The sequence below is a fragment of the Misgurnus anguillicaudatus genome, chromosome 7, assembly GCF_027580225.2.
Source record: "Misgurnus anguillicaudatus chromosome 7, ASM2758022v2, whole genome shotgun sequence".
In the NCBI taxonomy this organism is placed as follows: domain Eukaryota; kingdom Metazoa; phylum Chordata; class Actinopteri; order Cypriniformes; family Cobitidae; genus Misgurnus; species Misgurnus anguillicaudatus.
The window spans coordinates 41,383,177-41,404,786 of record NC_073343.2 but is presented as its reverse complement, the minus strand read 5'-3'; the positions used below and the strand labels follow the sequence as shown (position 1 = coordinate 41,404,786).

Here is a 21,610-nt window from a genome sequence, read left to right as displayed (position 1 = left end):
TTAAACTTATACATGTATGTGTGTGTATTTAAATAAACATAACTAGTATACACAGTACACCCACATATATTATGTTAACAAAAACTTTTATTCTGCAAACGAGTAGTCGCGACTAATCGTGAGGCAGCACTAATACAAATGTACATGTAAACATTTCTTAAATATATACATGCACGTGTGTGCTTTTATCTATACAAAGTTATTATACACCGTTCACACACATATATGATGTAAACAAAAACTTTTATTCTGCTATAGATTAATAGCAATTAATTGTTATGCATCCCTAGCTCAAACACCATGGTAGTTTTTTTTACCCATAAAATAGATATAATTTATTCATATCAATATAAGGCATTTAAAAAAAGCAGTAAGCTTGTTAAAAGGTAAACAGATTTTTTATCAGTAATGGACAACATTTATTTTGGCCCTGATCGCTCTGCAAAAGCATCCTCAAAAAGTCTTTGTATCAGGACAGGACAATTCCTCAAAATTAAGAACAAAGTGTCACATGTTTGGAAACAAAGCACAACATTGTGCAGGCCGCAGGGGATGCTAGGTTCATGAAGGCCTGTATTGTGTGAGCAGAGATCTGTGGTCCAGATCTTATTGTCGATTGTCTCATTGAGGTCAGAAGCATCATGATGATATTACACAAGGCGGGGGGCGGCCAATTACAATCATTCATATCTGACATACAGAGGAAAGATCATTCTTTAAGGCTTTAAGTTGTTTTCGGCGTGCATCCCCCTTTGTAGGCAGAATCCATTTATAAGAATATTTGTGACAAAAAACTTAGAATTTGAATTAAACCAAACATATTAAATTATAAAATGTAGTGCTGTTGGTTAGTAGCCTTATTTTTCTGAGGTTTAATTGCAAAGAATTTATGATGAATTAATGCATTTTTAAAAATGTCATAAAACTAGGGACCCCCGGCACCATCTCAATCCCCCCGCCTTACAGTTTGAAAACCAAAGCTTTACGGCAAACAGTCCTGAATCACAACCTTTTGATAAAAAATTTGTAATTTATATAAAAAGTGATGAGATGACTAACTTGTAAGACTAGTCTAAGCAGTTTAAGCAACCAGGTCTAATGCCTGTGACATGCCAAGTTTGTTAAAACAAATTTAATCTAATTTACACACCAATGCACTTAAAAAAAGTCTATGTGATGACATTTGCGCTACATTCAAAAGCATAGAGCCGTTCATAGTGGGACTGCATTTGCAAATATTTCGAAAACAAAGCCAGCGTCAATGCCAGATGACTTCAGGTGTCATGTCATCCACTATGATATCACTGAGATTGCGGCTGCATCCGAATGATGACTGCATTCACCAGATATTAAATAATAATAAAAAAACGTGGTTGAAACAACATAAGCATGAATAATTTTTATGCAGACTGTTGCTTTAAATCAAAGAGTTTAGTGTTGCTGTTCAGGGTTTCCCATGCAAGATGATGTCACTATGACATCACTCACCTAAAAAACAAATAAACCGAAAAGATATTCAATATATCTATTACCCACCTCTTCCACCTGTATGCGTTTAGCCATGTCGTCCAGCGTGGACACGCTTATAACGTCCAGCGTCTCCACCCCATGTCCATCCTCCAAATCAAACTCTGGAGCATTCTCAGAAACGTCCTGATCATCTCCCGTCTCCTCTTGCTTCAAAACCTCTGCCTTTTCAACCACCACCTCTTCCTCTCCTACACCATCCAGCTTAGAGCGAGTGTCTGTCTCCTTCATGTCCTGCCACGTGTCCACAGCGTCTCCCGTCCACTCCGTCACCGCTTCAGGCCCACCGGTGTCCGTTTGGGGCTGCTGGGCCTTGACGTCCCCTGGCTGAGGGTCATCCATAGGCGACTCAGACGGGAGATTCTCGGGGTGTGGTGTTGCATCCCCGTGAGAAGCTGCCACGCTTCTGCTGTCCTCGTCTAAGCTTGCCTCCTCACAGGCAGAAGAGGAGGAGCTGTCCGTCAATGCTGAGGAGGAGAGGGGCGTGGCTAATGAGGGGGAGGGGTCATGGTGCTGTTCACTGTGCTGAGGTTGTAGGGCAGTGCTGCTACTATCGTCAGGCTGGGCGAGTATATCAAATGTACTGTGCTCTTCCATAACCTTTCCTGTTTTAGAGAGAGAAACAGGAAGAGGATTATTATATTATCAAAGGTTATGTTTAGAACAGAATCAAATTTACATTTATGTTAATGCATTTGGCAGGCGTTTTTATGCAAAGCACATTCGTATTGTACGTCCTGGTCTTCTCTGGTTGTAAACTGCACATTTATGCATATGTAATAGCTGAAACGAACAGTACGCAGTAATCATTCATACAGAAAATTCAGTGCTATACAAATAATAGTAGCTAGTATGCCAGCCAAACATCTTACTACCCAACAAAACAGATCAATGGCAGGCGATCAATCACTATCGATACGTCACATCCCTGCTGAACGGATCCCTGCCGATCAATATTGCAAGACTCAATGTTCATAAACACACCGAGCACTGTTCTGAGACCTGTTCTGTAAAAACAGCTCATTGACTCCCAGAGAAAGAGATGAATGATGCACATGCGGTTCTGTGCCGAATACGGTCTGGCCCTTATCCGGGATACATGGGTCAATGACGTGACGTTAATTATTTTGTGTCCGTATGGTTTAATTAAATGTAAAAGGGTTAAAATGTCAAAATAAATTTGCAGATTACTTGGATACATTTTCTTTTTTGAGGACCAAGTTTAAAATTTCTGATTTTATTTCATTTTGAAAGAATAATTGGGGGATAATTGCAAAAATGTCAGTGTGGTGTAACCAGTCTGTGTCAATTGGTGTAACTAGTATTTTTTTTAAATGAAAATATAAATATATATTCATAAAAATGTGGAATAAAATAAAATCATCTAGTTTAGTGTAATATGATTTTTTTTTACATCATTTGCCAAAGATTTTTATTTTTTTATGATTACGCTTACATGCCATCAAGGTGGAAAAAATATTTAATATTTCTCATTCTTTGGCGCAATTGGCGGTTACACCATTTGACATTTTCAGGTCCATTCAGTCTTAACTTTCATAAAAATTGTGCAAATATAATTGTTTTATTGCATGAAATTAACATAAATACACTATGTGCATTGAAATAAACCTGATGCGTGCTTTTAAAACAAGTTTTTTAAAAAGATTTTTGAATTTCTTGAAAAACCATTTTTGTCACTGACCCACATATGTCCATCATCTTTCAGACCACATTTGGAGTTATTTTAGTAAATGTCCTTGCTTTTAAGCTTATTGCGCTAGAAAACAGGGAACAACTTTGGACTTTAACCCTTCAGGGGTCTTGGCTGATTTTGCATCCTTGAGCAGTTTTGACCTGCACTGACATTTGTGCTTTTTTCAGTTGCTTAAAAACATAATAATGGCAAAAGTCTCGTAACAATATGTTCAGCACAAACTGAGCTACAATATTATGTGAGCAACATGTATGTACATTTTTGTATTTTTAAGAGATATTTTAGTTTATGCGTGGTTTTTAAAAAAGCTAAATATTTAAGTCAACAAGTGCGTTTACATGCACAGAATAAGCGGATAACTATCAAAAATCTGCTTATTATAGAAAACTACCTGTGGCAATCGTTTTTTTGCTTACACTATTTATGGGCTTTCTCTGATAAAAGAAAACCGTTTTACGTGTTTACATGACCCCATGTGTTATCAGTTTATTAAGCATAATCGGCACTAACTGATATAAGTCCACAAAACCCATAATAAAATCATTTTTTCACAAGACTTTTAAAAACAGAATCTTGTAGTCTAGAGTTTTTTCTTTAAAACGATGTGAAAATCATTCTACCTACTCATTCACATAAAACAATATATTGACTTAGAATTTCTAGGACACTTTTTGCTGAGAAAGGCCATATGCGAGAAGGCGTTAAAGCTCCTGAATAATCTGTGATTGACATCTGAGTAAGCAAAGACTTGGGAATTGCGAGAAAAAATACTTTTTCTGTAGTAAATGCAGAATGCTATATCTTGCTATGCAGAGATAGTAGTGACGCTATCTTGGACTCACGCGATTCACAAGTGTCACTGCACAACGTACCTATGGCAACCAACGCTCATGAATTTTGGATATTTTTCAAAACATTTTTCAAAGTATTTAACAAAATCGCAGCGATTACCCGCAGTAGGGGTTTAAAGTCAGAAGTTGTTCCCTGATCCCGGTTTTCTACCGTTATAAAGCTTAAGGAGTAAGGAGAGTTACTAAAATAACTCAAAATATGTTTGTTTGAAAGATGATGGACATACGTATCTCATATGTAAATCATGGGGTAATTTTGATATTTGGCTGGAGTATCCCTTTAATGACCCACAGCCAGGTGCACCTGCTGCCGGAGGCACAGCCGATGCTGCCGGAGTAACAGCCGAGCAGAGAGACAAGCACCATACTGTAGAGCAGGTGGCTGGGCACGGGGTGCTGTAAGAGTGACAAAATGTGTGCGTGTGGTGCTGCCGTGCCTGTTGTGTAAAAGTGAAACAGGGTCAGGAAACTCAATGCGAGTAACACAGTGTTCAGGTAACGGACCCCATCAGCTGCTGGAGCCATTGAGAAAGAGACGTCTCATCAATAAGACATGTGTTAGAGCTACAGGAGGGAACTTTAACTGTCTATCGATGTGTTTTAAATGAAGGGGTTGCCTCGTCTGCATGTGGCGAATTAATGTTTGTAATCGGATATGTGACGATATACGATTACTTAGAATGACATCTACCGATACCAATGTGACACTGGACCACAAAACCTAAGTTATAAGTTATAAGTTGCATGGTTAAATTTGTAGCAATAGCCAACATTACATAGAATATGTTAGAATTATCATTAGGATATTAAGTAAAGATCATGATTCATGAAGATATTTTGTAAATTTCCTACCGTAAATATAAAAAATATTTAGCATTAGTAATACGTGTTGCTAAGGACATCATTTGGACAACTTTAAAGGTGATTTTCTCAATATTTTGATTATTTTGCACCCTCAGATTCCAGATTTCCAAATATATATTTACATTACATTTAAAGAGACACTCCACTTTTTAAAAAAAAATAGGCTCATTTTCCAGCTCCCCTAGAGTTAAACTTTTAATTTTTACCATTTTGGAATCCATTCAGCCGATCTCTGGGTCTGGCGCTACCACTTTTAGCATAGCTTAGCATAATCCATTGAATCTGATTAGACCATTAGCATCGCGCTAAAAAATAACCAAAGAGTTTTTCTATTTTTTCTATTTAAAACTCTTCTGTAATTACATCGTGTACCAACACCGACGGAAAACTAAAAGTTGCGATTTTCCAGGCCGATATGGCTAGGACTATAGTCTCATTCTGGCGTAATAATCAAGGACTTTGCTGCCGTAACATGGCTGCAGCAAGCGCAATGATATTACGCAGTGTCCGAAAATAGTCCCCTTGGTTACCTATATTCACGCGCGTCCTCAGTACGTCACGCCCCTAACGGCATTGTTTCGGCGTCTTGTTTACACATTATTCTTTCTGTGTATGTTACGGCAATCTTACTAGGTCCTCTTTCCAGAAGCAATCCCAGAACATTAACGGGACGTTTTTGCGTTCACACAGAAGCCTGTCTGCCAATTTTACAAACAATTCTGGGACCAAAATGAGGTTATAGTGAAGCTACGGTAGCCGCCACAGGACATAAACATCATCATCTAAAACAACGTAGTGACAAAACACGCTCTATATGTCAGTTTGTCCGTTTAGGGCGACTTTCATGTAAGGGGACCCGCTGTGTATGTATATAAAAGCGGCTCATTCTAAGGTAATAAAAACAATACAGTTGATTTTGTAAGGCGTTTATACACCACTGATAATATAGTTATGTATATCATATTGCATTTCTGCCAAGAGATCCTTTCGAAAAGTTACACAATGCACCTTTAAGTGACATTCACTGAGACAAATGCGACAAGTTTTCTATACTATTCAATAACATGAAACAGTATTCGCAACCTGTTTTACTTATGTATTGTGAATTTCTGATATTTAGTAAAAAATCTGTGTCATTATTCTACTGCTAACCTTGGAAAGTGCACATTTTATTTACTACATTTCAAAAAAAATGTTACAAAGATGTGAAAATAATGTGTACCAAAAAATTGCATACAATAAGGAGTAAACCATTTTATATTTAATATCTCTAATTACTTAAACTTACATTTAGAGCTGTCTACATGTTTAAAATAAATTTGAGAGTAAAAGACAAACAAGATGATTCTGTAATCTTTAGTATTCAAAAAAAAAAAAAAACCTGAATTTAAGTTTCCCTACATAAGGATACAGTATCAGAAACCAAACATATAAAACAGATAAAGTCTCATATCGAATTTACTTTATGACAATCGTCCTAGTACTTCACAATCTGTTTCAGGTGATCTGAGCTGTGATTGGAGAAAAATCCCTCACCTGAGCTGCATGAAAGTTGTTGAGTGTTGATGTCTTCTTCAGCCAGGTCCTCTCTGATCACGCTGTTCCTCTGAACTTTGGACACCAACTCACACTACCAACACACACACAGACACACAAACTTTTGCCCTATGATCTTTAAACATGAGCTTTATCATTGACATGCACATCTCAACTGCGACACCTCTTACCTTCTCAGCGCTGTGTGCTGGTCTGCAAACAAGACAAGAAAAATGAAACATCAGTCAAAACCATCTTAAGTCGCTTAAGTATCCTTATATTTTATATCCTTCTTTCTCCATCTCTTTCGCAGCTCGTAGAAGAGGGACGCAAATCTAAGGGCGCTCAACGGGAATCTAATATTAGCGTGGCACACTTCCCATACCGAAACACTAGAGCTTGTCTCGAATTGCTAAAAGCACAGCAACGGCCATATGTTTAAATCATCACAGGACTCCAAACTGCAGCCAGAGAGCAGAAATGAGACACAGAAGGGCTAAATTTAGGAGGGAGGCTCAGGTGTGTGGCCGCGCGGTGAAAGTGTCTGGGACAAAAACACGCAGCTTTAACACGCTTTTAAATTGTCCAGTGGCTCGAAAGGTTAAACATTTACTTGTACTCCAATTACAGAGCTGCTAACATATTTTACACCACACATGACACCTTGGAAGTGGACAGACTGTATTATAACATGTGATGGGGACAAGACATTGCAAAATGCTTGCAGAAAGAAAACAGTGTACTTCACATCGAATTTTTATGAAGATTTTAAACCAAATATTTCTTTGGGGAAGTAAACACAAAATTGAAAAAAAAATTGAAAAAAGAAAATTTTTTTTTTTCTTTTTTATAAACATGGACAAAAAATTGTAATTTTAGTTTTATTTATTTACATAGTTTATTTAACTTTATTTGAGTTGTACTAATATTTTGGATTAGCTTTTATTTTTCATTCATTTTATTTTAATGTTTAACAACTTTGCTATGAGCTTTTATTTTATTTTTTTATTTTGAATTTGCTTTTATTTTTATGTTTTTAATCTTTCATTCATTTTAATTTAATGTTTAACAACTTTGTCATGAGCTTTTATTTGATTTTGAATTAGCTTTTATTTTTACATTTTTCCTTTTTCATTCATTTTAGTTTAATATTTAAAAAGTTTGTTATGAGCTTTTAGTTTAAATTAGCTTTTATTTTTACATTTTTACTTTTTCATTCATTTTAGTTTAATGTTTAACAACTTTGCTATGAGCTTTTATTTTATTTTGAATTAACTTTTATTTTTAGGTTTTTACTTTTTAATTAATTTTAGTTTAATGTTTAGCTTTTATTTTATTTATTTTATTACTAATATTGCCATGTCAAGTTTTAAGTAGGAAAAATATCGAAACTCTTTAGTTATTCTTTAGCACAATGCTAATGGTCTAATCAGATTCCATGGATTATGGTAAACTATGCTAAAAGTGGTACCGCCAGACTCGGAGATCGGCTGAATGTATTTCAACACGGTAAAAATCAAATGTTTAACGCTAGGGGAGCTGAAAAATGAGCCTATTTTCAAGAAAAGTTGCGTGTCCCATTAATCTTAACATATGTCAGTTTTTTGCTAAGCCAACATTTCTAATGATAATTTACTTTACAAGTTTTTTAACAAAAATTTAGGCCTTTATTTAACTTGATTCCAAATAGCAGACATATTTTTAACAACCCTAAAAAGCACAGTATACTCAGAAATTATTAATATTATTGTCATTTTTTGTCAATGACCTTTCTAACACCAAAACCAGTTATTGACGTCATATCCTATATGCTTGCATAATGCATTAATACCATCTGTGACTTAGATAAATGATTCAGATCAATATCAACAGCTGAATCAAATTCTCTAACTTCATTAGCGGATCAAAACATCTCCGTTTCTGATGATGCAATCGCATTCAATTTATATTGTCGCTCAGCATATTTCAGCTGCGTGTGTGTGTGTAGTGTGTACTCACTGCCTGTGTGTCCTGCAGATGTGTCGCAGTCTCTCCAGGTGTTCAGCATCCAGGTCACTTCTGTTTTCTTTACTGTCCTGACATCTGCCGATCAAACTCAATCGACTCTCTGATCAAACAAGTATTGCCATTGACATAAAACACTTAAAAATACGTACAAAAGCTTGAAACTTCACATAATATAAACAACGCACTTACCCCACTGCTCTTGGAGGGCGGCAAGGTTGGACAGCAAGCGTTCGTGATAAAGTCTTTCTAACTGTATGAACCGGACCGCTCTCTCGTCTGGGAAAGACTCAGGTTAGGGAAAATGATGGAAATGGAAAATCTCAAATCACCGATGCACTTCACTCGACTTGCATTATAGAGTGTTATAGAGTGAAATGTTATGCATTAATGCACAGGATTTAACAGAATTACAGGATAACCGACACCAGACATGTCCAGAAATATAAAAACAACCGGGATTCAGTGAGGTGTAAAAGAAGAACTGTTATGAAACAAACATTAAACACTAGAATCACTTTATAAATACAATACAGTACAGTGCTTAAATTTATTCAGAAATTCATCTCAAAGATCATCCGGCATCATAAAGTGTTTTAATGTGGACTCTTTCCTTTACTTACATTGGGTGGTGGTCTAATAAATGTAAGCACTGTACATAGACATATATTATGCACACACACACATATATATATAAAACTTAACAAACATTGTTCAGGATACAATCTTCCTCACGGATAAATGACTCGGCAATCTGAAAGAGAGTTTGAATTTTATTATGCATTGACTCACACAATGAGAAACATCATTAAAGAAGAATATAAGGCAACACTTTACGTAAGGAATAATTGACGACAGGCCATTGAATTATAAAAAAATTATGCACACCCAAGATGGTAATGCGACACGACGCGGGTGTGCATTATTTTAAAATAATTCAAAGGACCGGAGTCAATTATTCCGCTTATTCCACGGTCACCACAAACATTGCTTTGGTGCCCAATTTAAAGACAATTGACAAGTTAGGTGTGCAGTTATAGAAAAATAATGCATACCCGTGGAACATTTCTCAACCAATCAGAATACAGCATTCAACAGACCCGTGGAATAAATTATAATAATAATAATAACATTATTAAACAACATTGTTATTCCTATTATTAGCATTGTGTTCCTATTATTCTTTATTCATTGTTTACTCAACAATCAGTAATCTTATATAATACGCTGTATATGTTTTTCTTGATTAAAAACACAAAAATATAAAACATATAACCCCGAATTACACTTATAGATTATAAAAATCACTGAATCATGCTGCTTACAAAACTTACTGTAATTTTACAAACGAGTACTACCTGATGAACAAGTTAATTCTGGTTAGACCGCAGTTATTATACTAAACCTTTCTCCAAGAAGCTGACTCATGATTGTCATTTCAGGTGTCATCGAGTAAAACACTTGACGTCAGCAATCTTCAGATGTCTTGTTAAGTTTATAGTATTTAAAAGCGCCCCAGGCAAATAAAACATCACTACAGCGTCATTCGGAGTCAACGTAATACAACATAAGAGACGTCTCACCTAGTGTGCGGCAGTAAAACCTTCTGACCTTTATTTTCACAACCATTTTCTCGCTTCAGCATAAATCTATCACTGTAAAACATTTCTGTAGAAATTACAGTATTACTGGCAGCTGTTTGCCAGTAACTTACTGTATATTTAACAAAGTTAAATGAACAATAAACATAAACAAGTCTCCATCTCCAAAGAACAAAACTACAAAAACAGCCTCATGCAAAGCATTCTGGGAGCTAAAATCTAAAAAAAACCTGAAAAAGGTTAATGAGTATTTCTTGTTCCCAGAATGCTTTGAATGAGGCTGTTATTTTATAGTTTTATTTTGTAAAGATATAGACTTGTTAATGTTTAATGTTCATTTAACTTTGAACAAACTGTTCCCAGTAAATAACATCAATTTAAATCTACAGTAAGTTACTGGCAAACGTCTAAAGCTAATTTTTTACAGTGACCTTTTTGTAGCATTTTTACAGTGCATGACATTAGAAACCTTTCTCCCTCCTTCTACTCAAATTTAGTTTTACTCTAAAAAAGAAGACTTAAAAAGTATTAAATAATTATAATATTTGCATACTGAACTCCTCTCCTATAGGTATTTTTTACTTCATCTGTTTTTGCAGTGAATTGTGACTGGCCTTTCTCCCTTGCATCTATTATTCAACCATATAACCACATTTTATATTAATGATGTTGAGTGTTTTTTTAAGCATCTTAAATTCAAAACCAAAATCAAGCTAAGTCTGTAACACGTACAAGCTTCTTGTAAAACACGCTGAATAAGGTCAAGCTCAAATAAACCTTTAACAGAGCATGACCATGTCGTTTCTTCTTTCATGCTATTGTGGATTTGCAGAATGCAGTCGGCTCATACCAACAATAACATCAACATACCAACAACAGCATATTTAACAATGCTAAGAGTACAGGTGAATTCAGCTTGTGTTCTGAATAGTACTAGTTAGTGAAAGAGTCAAGACAAAGTTAATAAGTGGTTTTCACCATCTGCTTGGAGAAAACAAGCCCACAGTAAACACGGTAATGCATTTTCCAAACCAAATTTAACACCACAATTACTGGAGTTGAGTTGAGAGAGAGAGCGAGAGCGAGAGCGAGAGCAAGACAGACAGACTCTGACGACACTATTAAAAACCAAGTTTTAAAACAAACACAGTGTTTTGGAAGTTTTTCTCTGCCGATTTCAAATAAATTAATTATAAAAACTGAAAATTAAAACCAGATTAATTAGAAATAAAGAAAACTGTGTGCAAAATATGTGCCAAATTATTTCATTTTCAATGTGATAATGTAAGTGATGATATTGACAAAAATCTAATTAAAATTTAAAATGTCACTTTTCATTTTATGGTTTTCATTTTCAAAAGTAACTTGTATGCAAATTCTATGTTAATCAGTGGGTGGGGTTTACTTGCACATAACAGAGTGTCTGATGCAGTGTTGCTGACTTTATTGCTAGATTAAGTAACTTTTAGACCCCTGATTAAAAAAATAACAAAAATTCTAGCAACTGTTTGGAGAAACTTCTCACATCTGTACAAATTCTGTGTCACCTGTATCGCCCCATCCATGCCATGTCTCTTTCTGGCACACTTTTGCGTACAGTTTTCTTTAATTAAATGGTAAATCTGGTTTTAACTTTCATTTTTTTCTCATTTAATGAATTTATTTTAAATTGCCAGAAATAAACTTCCATACAGATTTACCTGGATTAATATTATACATATATATATATATATATATATATATATATATAGGAATACCACTTTTCCATTTCCAATACCAGAATTCTGAGTATCGGCTGATACTTGATCGATCCGATGCTGTGTATTTTTTGTAAAATTTAGTGTAAATTTTCACGCACACACACACAATGTTAAATGTGTATAGTGCTTTCTGCTACATCTAGTACAATTTTAAATTTAAAAACCAATACCGTATTTCAGGACTATAAGTCGCACTTTTTCATAATTTGGCTGGTCCTCTTCGCTCTAGACGCGCGAAAAAGCAAGCATTAGACACGCGTTAGAGGCAAAATCCGCTTCTTGTGGGAGGGGCAAGTGCTATGCGGTTGTCTTGTTTGCAAGATGACTGATGTTGATTGTGCATTTATCGAGAGAGTTACCGGTTTGTATTTGGTAACCTTACTATAGGGGGAAAATAAACGGCGAGGGTAGATAAATGTCACGTGACTCAAAAGTGAAATGTGTATTACAACTTACCAGGTTGCCAGATCTCACTAGCTACGTTTACATGGACACATTTAGCCTCCATCGGATTAAAATCCTTCCGATTAATAAATCCTATCATAGCGTTTACATGAACACTTAATAATGTGATCGGATTGATGTGCGTGTTTATATGACACAAGATTTACATCAGATTTGATCATTTGACATGCGCACATTGCACAAATATAGTTTCACGCTGTTTTAAGATTTGCTTTGTGCCTCTGATTATAAAGCAGCAGCAAAAACACCCATTCACGTATGCCCAAAAAGCGTATTTTACTTCACGCAGTGCTGCAGAGACCGTTCGCGAGAGCGAGTCCAAACACACGCGTTTGTGGATCAGAGAATAAAGCTTGGACTGACCGGACAACGCTGTCTTGTATCACTTTATGGGGAATTGGAAGGATAATAGGAACAAGATTAACAAGACAATCACTTCTTGTGACTTCCTTCAACAAAACAAACTCGAGTTATTTGCGTCACTACATCATTGATTAATTCTACGTCATTGCACGTATGCATATGCTCCACACTCCCGTCCTGTCAAAATTTTCCATTCTTAATTGTGGTTGTCCAATGTTTGTCACAAGATGGCGCCAAACAGTAATCTTTGTTGGCGCGGAGGGATTTAAAACATACAAGTAGCACCGGCTATGCGTTATTACTTTGGAGCGGTTATTATTTGAAAAGAACGAACCTGCAAATGTCTCAACTGACTAATCAGAATCAAGCATTCCAGAGAGCCGTGTAATAAAAAAGGTATAAACCACCCATAACAAGCGGATTAGATTTTTAATCAGATTGGCACTTTTTAGTCCGATTGAGGTGTTTACATGGAGCATTTTTATTCAGATTGATCATTTAAACGGATTACAAATGTCCATGTAAACGCAGCTACTGACACTCGTCCAATCGAGGTCCTTTTTATTCCTGTCTCTATAGAAATGAGAACTTATGTCGTATAGCTCCCGGTGACTGCTTACCACTGATCTATATGCGCATAGAACGCTTAATGTAACAGCGTGAGGTGAAGCCAGCGCAGAGTTCGAGCCGCCATCTTGGTATACCCAACCGCCAGACGGTGTCATTGACTTCCATTCAAAATCATGTTTTAAATTCACCTGCTTTACAGCGTATCAGTCACGCAAGATTATTTTTAGGATATGTGTACGTAAATTAACTGTTAATTCTGGTGTTATTTGCAATGTTTATGTTTTAATCGGGCAGGAAAATGGATTTATAAAAAAACCGTTAAGGTGAGTGTGTCTGCTGCGTTCTGTTAATGACACGGGTATAAATAAAGTTTTTTTTTTGACATTCAGCTACACGGTCAGCGTTATTTCTCTTAATAAGTTTAGGTAACTTGTAAGTTTAGATAACATAAAACCAGCAAATTATTGCATGCACATACGGTGCAAAGTATGATCATTTATTTAGATTTCAGAATGAGCACGTTTGTCATTAATACTAAATATGCTGTCTGCTGATCTGATACTGTAATGAAGATAAATGTATAAAAACTGATTAAAAACTAAAATGTACAACTTTCAGTAAATAACTATGTACATGCTTAGGACGTTTGTGCTGTAATAATGTACAGGGTAACTTCAGATATAAAAACGAAGACTAGTAAAGTGATGTTTTATCATTAAAATGTGATCGCGTCCATTGATTTAATGGAACGTTTGGGTATACCAACATGGCGGCGCGGTGGCTTCACAGTTGTGACGTCATGCGCAGTCCAGTCATTTATATAGATCAGTGCTGCTTACAGACAATATTAAGAGTTCCTTCAGGTTGAATGAGTGACTCCGGACGGGGCTGCCGCCACAGCAGCAAGCAGGCTCCTGATTGGTTAACGCGGCGCAAAATTCCGCCAAAGTTCAAATCTTCAACTCGGGTGTCAGCCGGCAATTCGCGTCAAACGCAAAACTGAAATCACTCGTGCTTCACGCCTTTACCGCAGTTGGTGTAAACGCAGCATTAATGTTATGTTAACATGTACAGACATCTATTCAGCCCGCTGTTCTGTGTGCTTCTTTCCAGATTAAATATCTGTTTTTCGGCTTGGATTTTGTGAAATAATTTTCTAAATAAAACCGACTTATAGTCCACTGCAACTTATATATGTTTTTTCGTCTTCATGACGCATTTTTGACTAATGTGACTTATACTCCAGAGCGACTTATAGTCTGGAAATAATGTTACTTTAAAATGATTTACAAGTTACAAGAACATTAGTAATTATTAATCATGGCAGTGTTTAGGAGCACATTTAATAGGTCCGTCTGATCAAACAAGTATGCTACATATATTTTCCGTAATTGCGCAAAACTGTCACAGTAAAAAAGCAGATGTTTATTTTGGGAATTATGTGCTTGACCGGACCTTTTATGCACATCCCGGGTGCAGAATTGATGCGCCTAAATCATATACACGCTACGTTTATGTGCTTCCTGGGTGCAGAATTAATGCACTTGAAGCATCCTCTCATAGGAATCCTCGCTCCGTAATGGAAAGTTCATAACTGTTAAAACACAGAGATAATAGATGCATCGTGTGCTCAGCAGTCCATCCAATGGCTTTACTGAGACTTTTTAAAATAAGATCTTTAAAATAGCCTACAGTTATCGTGTGTGTCCGTGTGTGAATCACGAGAGAGAGTATAGTACACAGGAGACAGGGGAGGTTATACCTGGTGGAGACACTGTGGCAGAAGTGGGTTATCTCCCTCCAGCGACACAGCCAGGGAGCGAATGAAGCCATGAGGTGAAGCAACCTCATTGTGTGGTGTCCCTACAGGGCTGACAAGACTCTCTGAAACTGAAAAGACAAACATAATCCTAATACTTCCAAATCCAAAATCTGATTGGATGAGACACATTTAAAGCCATAATTAAAAAAAGACGACCACACAATCAACACACAATCTGCTAATGCACAACAACGTGACTCAACACAACCATTTATTCAAGAATCAAGTTAGTGTATTACACATTATAACAACTTCCAGAATGTGATCCATGACTTTGCCAACTTCTTTAAAAGGCTTGTAGCCGATTGTAATCTGGGAAGCGTAAGCTTTGAAGTAGACCACATGACCTACGAGAGCATTATATACACTGTTTTTCAGATTGTGGTCTTATGGGTGTATCTGTTTTTTCACATTGAGGATGTTTGTTACCTGTGGGACTAGGGCTGGGAGTCGGTGAATCTCGGATGTGTCCGTCCAGCTCTGGAGAATACGCTCCACTGTGACTATCCACCCCCTCATCTTCATTATCCTCCTCATCCAACTTGGAACCATCATAATCTTCATCATCTGCGTTATTATTTATATGGTCATGTCGGAGGATCCTCTGCCCTCCCCGGGGACCTTGTTCGACTTCCTCTGCCTCCTCGACCAAGCGGTTCTGGTTCTCGTCCGGGCTGGTGCTTGACTCGGAGTCATTTAGGAAATCTGGGTCGGATACTCCTCCTCCTCGCCTCACTGGGCCGTCGCTCTGCCACTGTCCGTCATCCATGAGGTACAGCTGACCCAGAGCATGAAGATCCACTTGAACCCCTACAGGCCACTCAATGATGCTTCTGCTCAGCTGCTGCTGGAGGAATGAAATGTTGAAAGTCATGAAAACTAAGAGACTAAATAACCACAAAGCTGTATTATGCATGCAAGTCCAGTAGATGGCGATGTCACTTCGTAAAGAAAGTTATTCAACAGAGCAATAAATACAAACAATCAAGAAAGCAAAAGCATCAAGCAGTTATGTTTAGAAGGACGATGAGGTTGGTTTTTACTACAAGTTACTCTGGTCTATAAAGCGGTAACCTTTTCTGGAGAAAAATGAACTCTTTCCCCGCCATTGACGAGTTATCTCGTCAATTAAGAGAAAACATTTGCATAAAAAATATGTTCCTGATGAGGTTTTATGTTAATCTGTAATACCGAGATTATCCACTAGATTACCCAATTTATAAAAAAAACTTTTTTTTTGAAACTCTGTATGTTTTGATAATCGGGTGATTCTCACGAAACCATTGAAACACCACGGCACTAATGATTTTAGCTTTAAAATGTGTAATATAGTAACATTAAAAAGCATCAGAATTAACACAATACTGAGTTCTACCTTGCACAATGTGTGATTTCAACATAAGAATTTATAATTGTAAATTTTATCTCATTTTCTGCTGAAATTCTCATTACCGCAATGTGTCCGGCTGTGTTTGAACATGCGTTATGTTGTAATTTAATCAAATTAACACAAAAATATTAAGAAAAAAAATAAATGGATGTTTTGCTAGACTACTTTAGATGACAGAAAAAATATTTACTGAATATTCATGTATAATAATAATGAAGAAAAATTAGGAAAATTATGTGTCCATGCCTGATGTTCTCATCCTCTGCAACACTTTTTGAGAACAGTTTAAGCACACATACAGAATTTTAATAAAGTTTGATTTTGAGTGACCAAGCACATGGACCAGTTACTTCAAGATGGCTACCAGGTAAGATCATTTTTTTACAGTTAATTTGAAATATTGTCTTGTCAGAATGCTTTTTGCTTGTCAGCAATTTTTACATTTTCATGCTTGACATTTTTAAAACCAAGTTTTCGTGAGAATCACCCAATCGTTTGGAATCTGATTTCTAACAAAATTCCTTCACAAAAATGCAATTATTTCAGCTTTTGTTGTATTTTTTTTTAAAGAAAAATACCCATATTTAGGATAAAAGTTTTTTTCTGTTTTGTTTGTTTGTTTATTGTTTGTTTGAAAGCCTGCCTAGTTTACCCATAATCCACTGAAAAGCTTTTTTGTTTGATTGTCATTTTGTATCATATTGTTGCTACACGACTCCGATGTTTTTACCAATGTTTTCATTTAGCTAAAAAGGTTAAGCATGGTATGATGTCGTCTGAAAAGGTTTTGCGTTGATTTATTGTAAAGGGGATTTTGAAAGGATTTACGAAAATAAACTGAACCTGTTAACACACAATATCACAAAAAAACACAAACCATTTGTGCTCTGCAAAAATGTTGGTCATGACTCATGACCAAATAAAAACAACAAGCAAAACAATGCGAGTGAGTGCTGGTAAATGAATAACACACAATGTTTAAAAAACTGTATAAAAACATTCATTTATAAATAGCCTTTACATACAAGCATAAACTTTTGCCCTCCTTTGTACTTTAGTTTGGAAAAATAAAATAAAGCCAAAACTGCTTTTTCCTAAATAAACAACTCTCTATATTTTCATCCGTCTCCCACTCATTCCTTAATGTCCCACTGATTGTTTGGTTTCCCTGAATAGTGAATTCACACACCATGGAGATTTTCCATGATGGTCCCTGTTGGGTTGTTATTGAAGAAAGTGCTTCATGCTCATCTACATAAGGTCTCATGACACAGCTTATGCAATATTATACATTATCTTACAGATCTTACAGCGACCCGACTGTTTGCTTTGGGGATTATAGGATGGCAGAAAGAATGAATGAAAACTATGATGCTTACAGTTCATCGAGTGCACTAAAGGCAATTCTTAAAGCAGCTTAATGTTTCCCAATTTGAAAAAAATCTCTGTTGTCAGTCACATCTCAAATAATCCACTATATAGCTTAACAGCTTATATTTTTAATGTTTATGCCATATATGTATGTTACAGAAACATCTTCCTAACTCAAAATCCTATCTGACCTGTTTGATAACTACTGTGATTTTAATTTGGATCCCATTTAGAGCAGATCCTAACCTAACTGTAATATGGCCTCATGAGATTTACAGTCATTTAAAAACGTCATTCATCACTGAGAATGGCCCAGAGAAACCTCTCAGTACTGCTTCATCTGGGTCATTTGTGCCAACTCTTCTAGTGGTTGTTTACAACTTTATGAAATAATACAAAGTACATCAAATACCTGTCATTACTGGACTATTATGTTCAAACTAGTAATAAAAACTGAGGTGGGTTGACCACTGTAGAAATATCTGTTTATATAACAGATGCCAAGAGCCAATAAAACATTTTGTTTGGTGTAAATAGTTCATGCTAAGAATAATAGGCAGGCCCACAATAACATGAGGTTGGTCATGGTATAGCAAGTGGAGATTTGATTTAAACTATGTTCCTTTAACCTTTACAAGAATACTCATTTATAATGAAAGACAGCAGCACTCTTGTTAACTCGAATGAAAAACGTTAAAGCCTGAAAGGTGAATGAGAAAGACAAGTTCACTGTATTTATCCTGAAAAACAAGCCTGACTGGAGCAGCTACACACACGTGGAGCTACATTTATTTTACTGTTACACACTTGACTTACATATGGGTGATTCGCGCGAAATTAGACTTATGAGGTGTCATGAAACATTTTGATAAAAAAGTAAATGCAAAGTAAGAGTATAAAAATAAGAAGCATACAGTTACAAACATCTCTTCACTTACTATTTTGCACATGATTTCAAATGACATCATACAAACCAATTTTGTTGTTTTTTCTACATTTAAGGGGAAAAGTTTCATTACCGCAATGTGTCCATGACTGGATTTGGGTTCTTTGACAATATTTATAATTAAAAAAATCTAAAAAAATAAAAAGTTTCAGTGCATGTTATACTATAAACATTTACAGTAAAGAAACATGTGGTATTTGGTGATCATTGGTAAATGTAGAGACAATAATAAGGAATATAAATGTGTCCAAGAAAAATGTTCTCATCTTCCGCAACAATTTTCAATCATTATTTAAACCCTCAATTTAAAAAAAAAAATGTTGGAAGGGACATAATTGACTGTGACACTCAAGATGGCTACCAGGTAAGCAGTTCTTATTTTTTCTCTCTAGATAAAAGTTGAAATTGTGTTTGTCATAGACAACTTTTTAGTTTTTTGAGTTTGTAAATGAATATATTTATTGTAATATCATGTTGCGGTAATGATCATTTTTGATAATGATAATCTAAAAAAAATGTAAATAATTCTAAAGGAAATACTTTTAAATCCTCTAAAAATAATGGTTATAGTAAGTTCAGACCTTAACCTTATATGTGCCAAAAAAATGTCTTCAAGGGCTTTTTAAAAATTCTGATGCTGGACACCTTCTAAGTCTTGATTTCGTGAGAATCATCCAAATAAGTAATACAAAATAAATAATTCATCCTACACTGCATGCGTACACACCAAATGCGAAGCATCGCGTTCCTCGCTGTAGTTTACAGGCGGGATTTAACTTTATGTCATACGAATTTTTCGCTTGCGCAAAGACGTGGCTGAGGGGAATAGCACGTTTTCCCTCAATCGCACTACCCAATTCGCATCGCCCCGCGCGAGTTTGCATCGACTTTGTATGTAATCTACTTGCGCATTTGGTGTGTACGGCCCATAAGGATGCACTGAGATGAGTGATGGGCAACACAAAGTCTTTCCAACCTACTTGTAAAAACAAACTATGCCCAGCCCAACTAGCAAAGCCCCCAGTTGGCTGAACGTTAACACTAATTTTACTTTTCCACTTGTCACTTAATGGTCTCATTGTATAGCAATTTTATCTTATATATTCTTACAATTTCTGTGCATGATGTATTGGCTTTATTATGAGTTTTGTGATGTCTATTGCTTTGAGAAAGTATGCATTGTAATTTGTACACTGTCAGAAAAAAAAAGGCAAAAATGTTTCCTAGCTGTGTACCAGAGTTTATATGGTACCAGAAAGTGCATATTGGTACCTCACAGGTACCAAATGTATACATGCTCGTACCTAAATGGTGCCCCTTGGGACATTTTTGACCATTTTTCATGACAGTATTCTTGTACATGTTACAATAAATGACTTTAAAAACAGTGCAGGCTACAGAAACTAAACTGTAAATATTTGACCTTTGAGAGAAGTTGTAACCTCTAAAGTGTCAATACTTCAAAATGATGCTGCCAAATAGCCTGAATACTTTAACGCCAAAACATTGATCTTTATCCTTGTACACAGCACACAGAAAGATATCGACACTCATACATATAAGCAAAACTGTACGTACAGTGACATAATGGCTCATGCTTGAACTAAACCTCAGTATGCTTTCTGTTTGCCTGTATGTGATGGTGTCCGTGTTGACAAAACATCCAACCACAACAGAGAAAATGTGTGAAAAGTAAAGTACTTTTAAATACGTCTGAATCTTTCACTTCCCTTTTCATATTCTCATGTATTACTAAGAATAAGGATTTATGAACACACTGACACATGCAAATTTCTCTGAAATGATGCTTAAACTTCCTCATTCACTAAAAAACGTTATTTTCCAGTGTGATACACAATCACTTCTTCAACACTTATAACAAAGAGACTAAATATAGCTAATAACATAAAACGTGATAAAACAGATGCTAATATTATATAATACAACCGTCCATCATGGTAACGAAAGACGTACACACGTGATGCAACATCAATTTAATGCAAATGCAAACAACAAATCTCAAAGCTGCTAAAAAATACATGGTTTATCAATTTAGGTACTGATGGTGTGGATGTGCATACCTATATATGTTAAAGATGGACCTGTCATTGATTCGTGTGCTAACATGCATAGCATCTTGAGTACATCAAGTCTTATTCCACGAGCCGCGCGTTTTATTTTGATCCTCGCGCGCTGTTACTTTGGTTTATAAATATTACTGTAAATAAATAAATAATCACTACTCACGGATCGACCAGGCAGATGGTTTCAAGTCGAATCGAGGGTTAATACACCGCAGACGCACAGCTGCGCTCTGAGCTGTCGGTACTAGATGCGGGTTTGTACTGCTGCACATCTGCGCAGGTCTTCCTGCCTCTCATCCGGGTACTTCGGCGAGCTGCGCAGCTCCGCCTGCCAATCATCCGGGCACTTCAGCAGCAGATGGGGAAGTCGGATGTTAATTAAATTTATTAATAGTAACGGTGTATTGGATGTGTTGCTGTGTAACCTTACGCAAATGTGGCCTCATTAATATCCATTATCCTTCCTCCCCGATTGCACCTTGTCAATGTACAGTAGCTAGTACACTATTTGCTCTCTACTTTTTATGTTCCTAACAATCAGTAAGCAAAGTCTTTTTGTCATATAGTATTTTTGCCAGTTGATTTTGTTTATACGGTTTTACTAAAATGTTTAAGAAAATGTATCAATATAAGAATTTATAACTAAATTGGATCATTATGTTTTCCTGGCTGTGTTGTGTAGGGTGAGCCAACTGACTGTTAATTAAATAACACTTACATTATTGTTACGCCGTTTTTTAAT

General features: G+C 36.0%; 1 protein-coding gene across 2 annotated transcripts in view; it reads right to left on the bottom strand.

The window, feature by feature from the left end:
- The window catches only part of cnsta (consortin, connexin sorting protein a), a 29,955-nt gene extending 8,773 nt beyond the window's left edge, over nucleotides 1-21,182 (bottom strand). The window contains exons 1-9 of one of the 2 annotated variants that reach the window (XM_055173290.2): nucleotides 21,032-21,182; nucleotides 15,507-15,924; nucleotides 15,018-15,145; nucleotides 9,220-9,250; nucleotides 8,689-8,775; nucleotides 8,491-8,599; nucleotides 6,684-6,705; nucleotides 6,493-6,586; nucleotides 1,537-2,132 (exon numbers count right to left, since the gene is read on the bottom strand). In XM_055173290.2, the coding sequence (XP_055029265.2) occupies nucleotides 1,537-2,132; nucleotides 6,493-6,586; nucleotides 6,684-6,705; nucleotides 8,491-8,599; nucleotides 8,689-8,775; nucleotides 9,220-9,250; nucleotides 15,018-15,145; nucleotides 15,507-15,846 (1,407 nt within the window). In that variant the 5' untranslated portion in view covers nucleotides 15,847-15,924; nucleotides 21,032-21,182. The remainder of the gene's footprint in view (nucleotides 1-1,536; nucleotides 2,133-6,492; nucleotides 6,587-6,683; nucleotides 6,706-8,490; nucleotides 8,600-8,688; nucleotides 8,776-9,219; nucleotides 9,251-15,017; nucleotides 15,146-15,506; nucleotides 15,925-21,031) is intronic. The other variant, XM_055173291.2, reaches the window with a different exon arrangement.
- Between the last annotated feature and the right edge of the window lie 428 nt (nucleotides 21,183-21,610).